At 54.7% G+C, this 9,188-nt stretch overlaps 1 protein-coding gene across 1 annotated transcript; it reads left to right on the forward strand.

The window, feature by feature from the left end:
* Window positions 1-3,562: 3,562 nt before the first annotated feature.
* Window positions 3,563-8,883, forward strand: CNGA2 (cyclic nucleotide gated channel subunit alpha 2; the record flags this gene model as incomplete). The annotated part of the gene is made up of 6 exons (XM_079727112.1): window positions 3,563-3,672; window positions 3,890-3,982; window positions 4,520-4,690; window positions 5,682-5,789; window positions 7,073-7,179; window positions 7,478-8,883. 6 exons carry the CDS (start codon window positions 3,563-3,565, stop codon window positions 8,881-8,883), a joined length of 1,995 nt encoding a protein of 664 aa, XP_079583238.1.
* Window positions 8,884-9,188: the final 305 nt, after the last annotated feature.

The following is a 9,188-nucleotide window of genomic DNA, read 5'->3' on the forward strand; positions in this document are numbered from 1 at the left end:
TCCTTCTCTTCCTGGCCTTAACATCTCTGAAGGGATCATCATCAGAATGCTTTTAACCAGGGTCCAAGAGACTCCCTGGACCAGGCTGGGGTTTCTATAAAAGTCTTGGGCTGGCTGTTCAACTAGTGGACGACGAGAAGGGAGGCCCAGAAGTGCACTACGATTGATGTTGGGCTTTTTACAGAATTATGGTGCCTTACCCTTGGTTTGTAAGCTTCCCTCCTATCTGGGTCCCCTGCCCATCTCTCTTCTCTTTGCCAACTACACATCTGCAGTCTTCCTCACGCGGCCTAGCCCTGCCCTCACACTTGCTTTGTTTCTCCAGTGCATTCCTGCAGCAGCTATTGCAAACTTTCTGGCCTCCTGCAAGGTCCGCATCTACCACTGCCTGATGCCTCTGAAGATGAAACCCCCTCCCATTTTGCTGAGAATGCTGGGGATTGGCATGAGTGAGCTTCTTGACCTGTCTCTCACTGTTCCTCTACCCCCATCTAACATGTCTGCCTATCACCTCCTGCCCCTCCTGGCCTGTTCATCAGGGACCCCTCCCCTCTGCATTCTTCATAAGTCACCTCTCACCTCCTCTGGTACCTGGACCCACCCATTCTATCCATCTTTCATGAGCTCCAGCCCTAACTGGGGTTGGTCACAAGCACAGATATTTTCACCATCCCTCCTCAAAAACCTTTCCACTTGCTTTACTATCTCCTTTGTGTAAAAGGAGTCTGAAACCCTACAAACGGTCTTCTCTACCAGCACTCCTTGGGACTGCTCTTGATGAGGTCACCAGCGAGGCCCCTAGTGTGCGATGCAGGGCCGCTCCAGCTCTCATCTCGGGGGAAGAAGAGTCAGGCTCTGCCGGCAGCCCTGCTCTCCTGATGTGGCCCTGCAGGCTCCTCCCTCCCTGAGACTCCGTCTCCTGGGGCCTGTCCTCCGCAGTCTCCTCAGGACTCTCCCCTCAGCCTTGCTCTCATGCTATGGTGGGGTGAGGGGTGACGTTCATCCCCTCTCAGAGCTTGAACTGCCAGCAAGCCAGGTGGTGTCCATGTCTCCCCTCCAGTCCAGACCCCAGTGAGCGCTGGGCTGGTCAGAGTCTGCTGCAGCAGGCCTGGAGAGTGACTCTGAAAGCTCGAGACCAGGCCGGGGCCTTGGGGACAGAGGGCAGTGAATGGAAAGATTTTTGACACTTTGTCGGGGGGACAATCAACTGAGAACGGGGGCTGCTTGGAGGGGATGAGTGAAGGTTTTTGGCCTGGGTGACTGAGAAGAGGACAGGTCCCTTTCTGAGTTGGGAAATTGGAGGAGAAGCTGAATTGTAGGTAAAAAATGTCAAGGTCAGTTTTAGGTAGGTTGGGTTTGAGGCACCTCAAAGAAGAAGGTGTCCAGCAGGCAGCTGGAGATATGGGTGGGCAGCTTGGAAGAGATGCCTGGGTGGGGACATAATGGTAAGCGAAGTCTGGGACTGGATGAAGTTTCCGGAGCAAACGCGCAGATGGGAAGCACTGGCCTAGCTGCCTGCGGGCTGGGGATAGCTGCCTACCCTTGTTCCCTGGTGAGAGGTCTGAGGGGGCATTTCTCGTGAAGGGGCATGTGGGTGGCAGAGCATGCAGGGCAGCCAGACAGAGGGAAGAGCCTGTTCCTGGCAGAGAAGGAGCAGGGATCATGGGAGAGGAATCTGTCTTGGTGCCAGAAACTTATAAAGGGCATAAATGTTGTCATGTGCCCCCAGAGCTGTCCCTCTTGTGGGTTCAGTGCCACTGCTATTGGGGATGATCAGTAAGGAGGGGAGGGGTCCAAGTGGTGGCAGGCAGGGCCAACGCTGGCTCTCTATCAGCAAGAGGCTGTCCCAAGTCCTCTGCCTGGTGTTTGCAGCCTCCCTGGGGGGCCTTGGACTCCTCTGCCCTATTGCTGTAAGCATAGCTCACTCTGTACTCCGGGTCCACCCTCCCACACCAGGGACCCCTCCATTCCTGCAGTGAACTTGACCTTCATTGCCCCTCTTCTACCCCTGCCGTTCATCTCCTGAAAAGTGCTCTAACGTGTTCCACTCTGGGCCTGAGTTCCAGCCCCTCTTCATCTTCAGGCTTCCAGGAGGCCAGCACCGAAACCTGACCAGTGCAAGAGGCCCCAGCTTTGTTTGCATTGCCTGGAACTTTCTGTCTCCATGGTCAGCCACCTCTAGGGTTCAAGCAGGGACTCAGGGATCCAGGTTCCTCTCCCTCAGGTTCCCTCATTAGCATCCTGGTGCCACAGTCCCACAGAGAGTAACAGGCGAGTGGCTCTGAGGCTGCTTGTTATTACCACTCACTGCAGAGCCTGAGGTGCCTGCCATCGCCCTGGTGATGGCTTCAGAAGCTGGAGCAAGCTTGGGGAGGGGGTTGGGACGATGAGCTCCAGCAGTAGGTAATCTGCGGGGCGTGCTCATCATTTCTGACCAAATCTGGTAGGGCATGCCTCAGCAGGGAAGCGCCATCCTATCCTCCCTGACCCTATGCAAAACACATGGTGGATCACCATCTCCTGTCTCTCTTCTGGATTTTTCCCCTCAGGATGCTTTTTCTCAGTCCATTTTGTGGATGACTCCTCCTCTACTCAATTCTTAAATGTTGGGGTTCTCCAGGATTCTTCCTGCGTGGCCTCACCCACTTGTTCTCCCTCACTCCACACACCCAATTCCCTCCCCCTTGTCTCGGGCTTCATTGGCACCGTCTTCTCCAGACTTCTCCACTCTTGCTCCCCCTCTAATCCAGTCTCCACCTAGCAGTCAGAAGGATCTTTCTCGAATATAATGCTGTCCTTGTCATGCTCCTGCTCAGCCCTTACAAGGCTCCCCATAGCCCAAAGGAGAGAGTCCTGATTTGGACCACTGCCTATAGAGCCCATGGGAGCCCTCCCTTCTCTCCTCCTCACTCCTTGCCCCATCCACCGGGCTACCGTTCGTTCCTCAGCTTGGAGGTGCCGGAGAGAATGTGATCAGAGCAGAAAAGAAGGACCCCCAGAGTCACTGCCCCTGCTGAAAAAGTCAGTGAGAGATAGGACTCCCACCTGAGGAGAACCAGAGAGCTGGGGGTGGGGGCAGGTGGCAGCTTCTTTGGGCCAAGGAGATACATCTCCTCCCACAGGGCAGGAATTTGGGAGCAGTGGCTAGTTTGGAGGTGCTCAGCAGCTTAAGCCTGTGCCAGACAACAGAAGATGGCTTAAACAGTTTCTTGTTTTGTTTTGTTTTAGCTTTGTTAGTTCATATGTCAAAAAGTTCACTGAGGTAAAAGGAAAAGCAACACATCATGCAGTTCAGCGCTGTTTGCCTTTGAAATTACCTATGGGGGTGGGAAGAGCACCATCATCTCCTGGGTGCTTGGAGCCTGCCACGTTGGCGATGCAGATGCCCTTGCCCTGCACTGCCACAGCAATACCCAGGGGAGCTGGGGTTTGCCAAGTGGGCCCCGGCTCTGTTTTCAGTGCTCACCTGAGGCCCTCCTGCCTTATATGGGTGCCAGGGTGTTCTGTGACCTTCCTCTTGGGCCTCTCCCTGGCAGGTGAGGGTCCTGGTTGTACATGGAAGATGACAGAAAAAGCCAATGGAGTGAAGAGCTCCCCAGCCAATAACCACAACCATCGTGCACCTCCTGCCATCAAGGTCAATGGCGAAGATGACCACAGGGCCAGCAACAGGTGAGTCTGCTGAGGCTGGATCATTGCAGAGGTGGTCTTGAGGCTGCGACTTTCTCCCAACTGTGCCTCATTGTCACAGAGTAAATAATCTTTGGCTCAAGGACAGCCTCTAAAAGGACGACGGGATTTCTAGGCATCTCCCGGGAGGGGAGAGTGCTAATAGGAGACAAAAAACAAACAAACAAACCCTTGGTCACCCCTGCTCCTTCCTCTGCAGGCCACAGTCTGCGGCTGACGATGACATCTCCTCAGAACTACAGAGGCTGGCAGAGATGGATGCCCCCCTGCAGAGGAGGGGTGCCTTCCGCAGGTGGGTTTCACCACTGCCCTGCTGCAACCCCTCCGTCCCATGGGGCCTGTCAGATCATGGGGCCCTCTCCGTCCCAAGGGGCCTCTCTGTCAAGACCTCTGGGAAGCACTGTCAATGCTGTCCTAGCTCAACTTTTTCTCGGGAGGAGGCTCCTGTGAGCAGGCTCCGAGTGGCAGTGCAGGTTCCTCTTCAGACTTGCCTGTGGCAGTGTTGGGAGGAGAGATGCTTCCCAGCGGAAGGGTATAGGTAGAGGGCTCCCAAGTCTCCAGCCCAGAGTTGTAGGCCCCATGGGGAAATCCAGAAGCTTGAGCCAACCTTCCTCCTGACCTGTCCTGCCTTAGCATCATCTCCATCTTGCCCCAGAGACCCCCTGTTTGTTCTTCACAATCGACAGAGATGGCACCTCCTACAGGAAGTCTTCCCAGACTAGCCCCTTACCCCTCAGGCTGCTGTGCTGGGAGTCACACCCGAGCCCCTTCCCCCTGTCCTCGGCGCAGGTCCTCTCTCCACAGTGCAGTTCTCTTCTCGCCTCTCTAGGATTGCCTGCCTGGTGGGGGTCATCAGAGAGTGGGCCAACAAGAATTTCCGCGAGGAGGAGCCCAGACCTGACTCGTTCCTTGAGCGTTTCTGTGGGCCTGAGCTCCAGACCGTGACGACACAGCAAGGAGATGGCAAAGGCGACAAGGACAGCGAGGGCAAGGGCACCAAGTATAGCTGTCCGGCCTGTGGGACTGGAAGGGCTACCAAGCATGCAGTCGGAGGGTGTGGTGGGGTTTCTCATACCACAGCCAGGGGCTGACCAGGGCCTATGTCCTCTCTAACAGCCAGTGGCCCACCGGCCACAGGAGCCCCTGCTGGCTTTTCTCACCTTAGCTGCCTCTTGCCGGCTGTCCTCTTGCTGCTCATCTGAACGTGGGCAGGGACAGGGCTCAGCCAATGGTGCGCCAGCCCAGCCTGGGTTCTAGCGGTCAGTAAATACAGAGGAGGGTGCATATAGGGAATGCTGTGGAGGGGATGCCAGTACCGGTGCCCATGTGAGCACAGGGGTGGGTGTTTGAAGAGGCCATGCTGGGGGCTGCCTGGCGGGAGAAGGCCCAGGAACAACTGAGCAAGACAGAACAAGCGGGGAGGCCAGAGAAGGCGGAGTTGGAGGGTCTGTTCTTTGAGGAATGAGTAGGCGACTGTGGATGTCTGGCCAGTAGGGGAAAAGAGCTCTTGCCAAGGCAGGACACAGCATCTGGGAAAGTGATTTGGGAGCTGGAGGCCGGGGACTAAACAGGGAGTGGGGGCGGGGGCGGGGACAGGAAGCACGTGATGCTCGCTTGCTTGGAGTTCCCCTCTCTTCCCTGGAGGGATGTGGGAACCGGCCCTGAGCCCTCATTACCATGCTGTGGACGTCCCTCCCCAGGGCCTGAAGCCCGCCTCGGTGAAAGCACTACCCCTCATGCGCCCCCTGGGCAAGAGACCTCCAGAGGACAGAAGAGCCAGTGGGCCCATGTGGGGTCTCTTCGCCCACCAAGCTCTACTCAGATGCACAGTGCCAGGTTGTGGCTTCCTGAAAAATGAGGCCCTAAGACAACCCGTCCCTCACCCCACATATACCCTTAGGTGTTGCTTTTTCAGGGTCCCCTGTCTACTGGAAGCTGGGCTGGGGCCACACTGGGGAGCTGGTTCCCAAGCCTGGCCTCTGTCTCCTCAGGAAGAAATGTGAACTATTTGTCTTGGATCCAGCTGGGGACTGGTACTACCGCTGGCTATTTGTCATTGCCATGCCTGTCCTCTACAACTGGTGCCTACTGGTGGCCAGGTGAGCAGGGGGTGGTCTGGGAGGGTGTGGCCAAAGCAACCCAGCCCCAGTTGTGGACACAGAGCTCACCTCAACCCAGCCCTCTTTCTGGAGTCCCTGCTTGCCAGTGGCCCCTCCCTCTTCCCTATTAACCCCCAGCTCCTTCAACCCCAACCCGATTTAACATGCTGCCAAAAGCTTCATGTCTATCCTTCTCCTGGTGTCTGTAATCTCTTCCTACTTCCTCATCCACACCGATACTGTCCTAGGTGAGGCCGGCCCCCTCCCTGGGGCAAGTACAACAGCCCTGCAGCCATTCCTTACAGACACTCTTGCCCCTCTAATGCATCTTCCACACTTGAAACTGGCATGGTTGATAGAAACTGGGATTTCATGATGTCAGGCCTTCCTCACAAACCTTTCAATGGTCCCTCATTGCCCACAGGATGAAGTTCAAGAGCTCAGCGTGGCCTTCAAGGCCCTCTGGACCTGGTCCTTCTCTCTAGCTCCACCTTCTGGACATACCCCAGCCCCAGCACTCACTACTCTTGGATCAGAACATGATGTTTCCTCAAGAGAAAATTCTCTTTCCCCATTTTCAACCTATGGAGATTCTTCTTGCAGTCTCAGTTCCGAAGTCATCCTCCACATGTAGCTTCTCCTGACAGTGTTGCCCCCCCATCCTCTACCTCAGTCATTCATTCAGCAAGGATTTGACTGAGTGCCTACTGGGTGCTAGGCTTAGTGCTCAGGGCTGGGGACAATGTGGTGAAAAAGACACACGTGGTGTCTGCGCTCCTGGAGCTCTCAGGCTAGTGGGGGACACTGACAGTGAACATGAACAAACCAATGCCTGAGATGAGTCCAAGGACCAGAGGCAGGGAGCTACTAGAGAAAAGGCACTCAGGGTAGACTTCTCTGAGGAGGTGGTACCTTGGCTGAGACCTCAGTGACAAGAGGAAGTCGGCTATTTAGATGCTTGAGGTTGGTGGAGGGCACATTCTGGGATGAGGGAACAACAAGGTGCCAAGCCCCTGTTTCAGGATGGCTTAGTGTGGCTGGAGGGCTTCAGGTGAAGCACCAGACAGGCTTTGTGTGCCAGGGGAGGGGGCTGGGTTTTATTCTAAGTGTAACCAAGTAGTCAGAGAATATGTGAATATGTGTCTTCTGGGCAGCGGACTGACTGTGATTCATCAGTGCCTCTGGTGGCCATCCCAAGCCCTGCTCACAGTGGGCAATCAGTTTGGGGACTTCAGGGGGCCTTGGCTAGCTTTATGGTGAAGCCCAGCCCTGTCTTCCTGCAGAGCCTGCTTCAGTGACCTACAGAAAGATTACTACGTAGTGTGGCTGGTGCTGGACTACTTCTCAGGTGTGGTCTACATCGTAGACCTCTTCATCCGATTGCGCACAGGTAAGTGGATAACTGGGATGTGCAGGAAGGCCATGGCCCATAAGACCAAAGGCTTGGATCCAAATTCTCAGGAAGCTATCTTGGCATGGTGTTAGCCTCAAATGTTTGTCTGGGACACAGGTTGGTGGTGATTTGGGGGTGATCTCTTAGGGTACTTATGGCCAGCCATGCTCTGAGTTTCCTATACCCCTCCTTGGGAAAGAGAGCTGAGTGATCACTTTGTTCCTTGCTGAACATTAGTCTACCAGGAGGGACAGGCCTGAAGGCAGAGGTGATACGTTGGCTGTGTCTCCACCAGGTTTCCTGGAGCAGGGGCTGCTGGTCAAAGATACCAAGAAGTTGCGGGACAACTACATCCACACCCTGCAGTTCAAGCTGGATGTGGCTTCCATCATCCCTACAGACCTGATCTATTTTGCTGTGGGCCTCCACAGCCCTGAGCTGCGCTTCAACCGCCTGCTACACTTTGCCCGCATGTTTGAGTTCTTTGACCGCACTGAGACACGCACCAGCTACCCCAACATCTTCCGCATCAGCAACCTGGTCCTCTACATCTTGGTCATCATCCACTGGAACGCCTGCATCTACTACGCCATCTCCAAGTCCATTGGTTTTGGGGTCGACACCTGGGTTTACCCCAACATCACTGACCCTGAGTATGGCTACCTGTCTAGGGAATACATCTGTTGCCTTTACTGGTCTACACTGACCCTCACCACCATTGGGGAGACACCACCCCCTGTAAAAGATGAGGAGTATCTATTTGTCATCTTTGATTTCCTGATTGGTGTCCTCATCTTTGCCACCATCGTGGGAAATGTGGGCTCCATGATCTCCAACATGAACGCCACCCGGGCTGAGTTCCAGGCCAAGACCGACGCTGTCAAACACTATATGCAGTTCCGAAAGGTCAGCAAGGAGATGGAAGCCAAGGTCATTAGGTGGCTTGACTACCTCTGGACCAATAAGAAGAGTGTGGATGAGCGGGAAGTTCTCAAGAAACTGCCATCTAAGCTGAGGGCTGAGATAGCCATCAATGTCCACCTGTCCACACTCAAGAAAGTGCGCATCTTTCAGGATTGTGAGGCTGGCCTGCTGGTGGAGCTGGTATTAAAGCTCCGTCCTCAGGTCTTCAGTCCTGGGGATTACATTTGCCGCAAGGGGGATATTGGGAAGGAGATGTACATAATCAAGGAAGGAAAATTGGCAGTGGTGGCTGATGATGGTGTCACTCAGTATGCCCTACTCTTGGCTGGGAGTTGCTTTGGAGAGATCAGTATCCTTAACATTAAAGGCAGCAAAATGGGCAATCGACGCACAGCCAGTATCCGAAGTCTTGGCTACTCAGATCTCTTCTGCTTGTCCAAGGATGATCTTATGGAAGCTGTGACGGAGTACCCTGATGCCAAGAGGGTCTTGGAGGAGAGAGGCCGGGAGATCCTGATGAAGGAGGGATTGTTGGATGAGAATGAGGAGGCAGCCAGCATCGAGGTGGATGTGCAGGAGAAGCTAGAACAGCTGGAAACCAGCATGGAGACCTTGTACACTCGCTTTGCCTGCCTGCTGGCTGAGTACACAGGGGCCCAGCAGAAGCTCAAGCAGCGCATCATGGTTTTGGAAACCAAGATGAAGCAGAATAATGAGGACGACTACCTGTCAGATGGAATGAATAGCCCCAAGCCAGCTGCTGCTGAGAAGCCATAATGGCTTGGGCCCAACTGCCTCTCCAGTCTTGGCCTTGACCCCGGAGGCTAGAAGAGTTGTGTAGGTCCCCACATATATATGCATTACCCCCATGTCCCCTTGATTTCTCCCAGAAGCCTCTCTGTCAGCAGGTTTTTGACTCAATCATCCAGAAGCCCTTCTCCAAGTCCAACTAACAGCCCATCTTGTGCAGAGTGCAGACCGTGTTTGGCTCGGCTTCCAGAAGCTTCAGCCTGTCCAAGTTTAAGGAAGGAAGAGGAGAGCAGCATCTCTCTGGGCTCCTTTGTACCTAGTCACCTCCCACT

This window comes from Hyperoodon ampullatus, assembly GCF_949752795.1.
Source record: "Hyperoodon ampullatus genome assembly, chromosome: X".
In the NCBI taxonomy this organism is placed as follows: Eukaryota; Metazoa; Chordata; class Mammalia; order Artiodactyla; family Ziphiidae; genus Hyperoodon; species Hyperoodon ampullatus.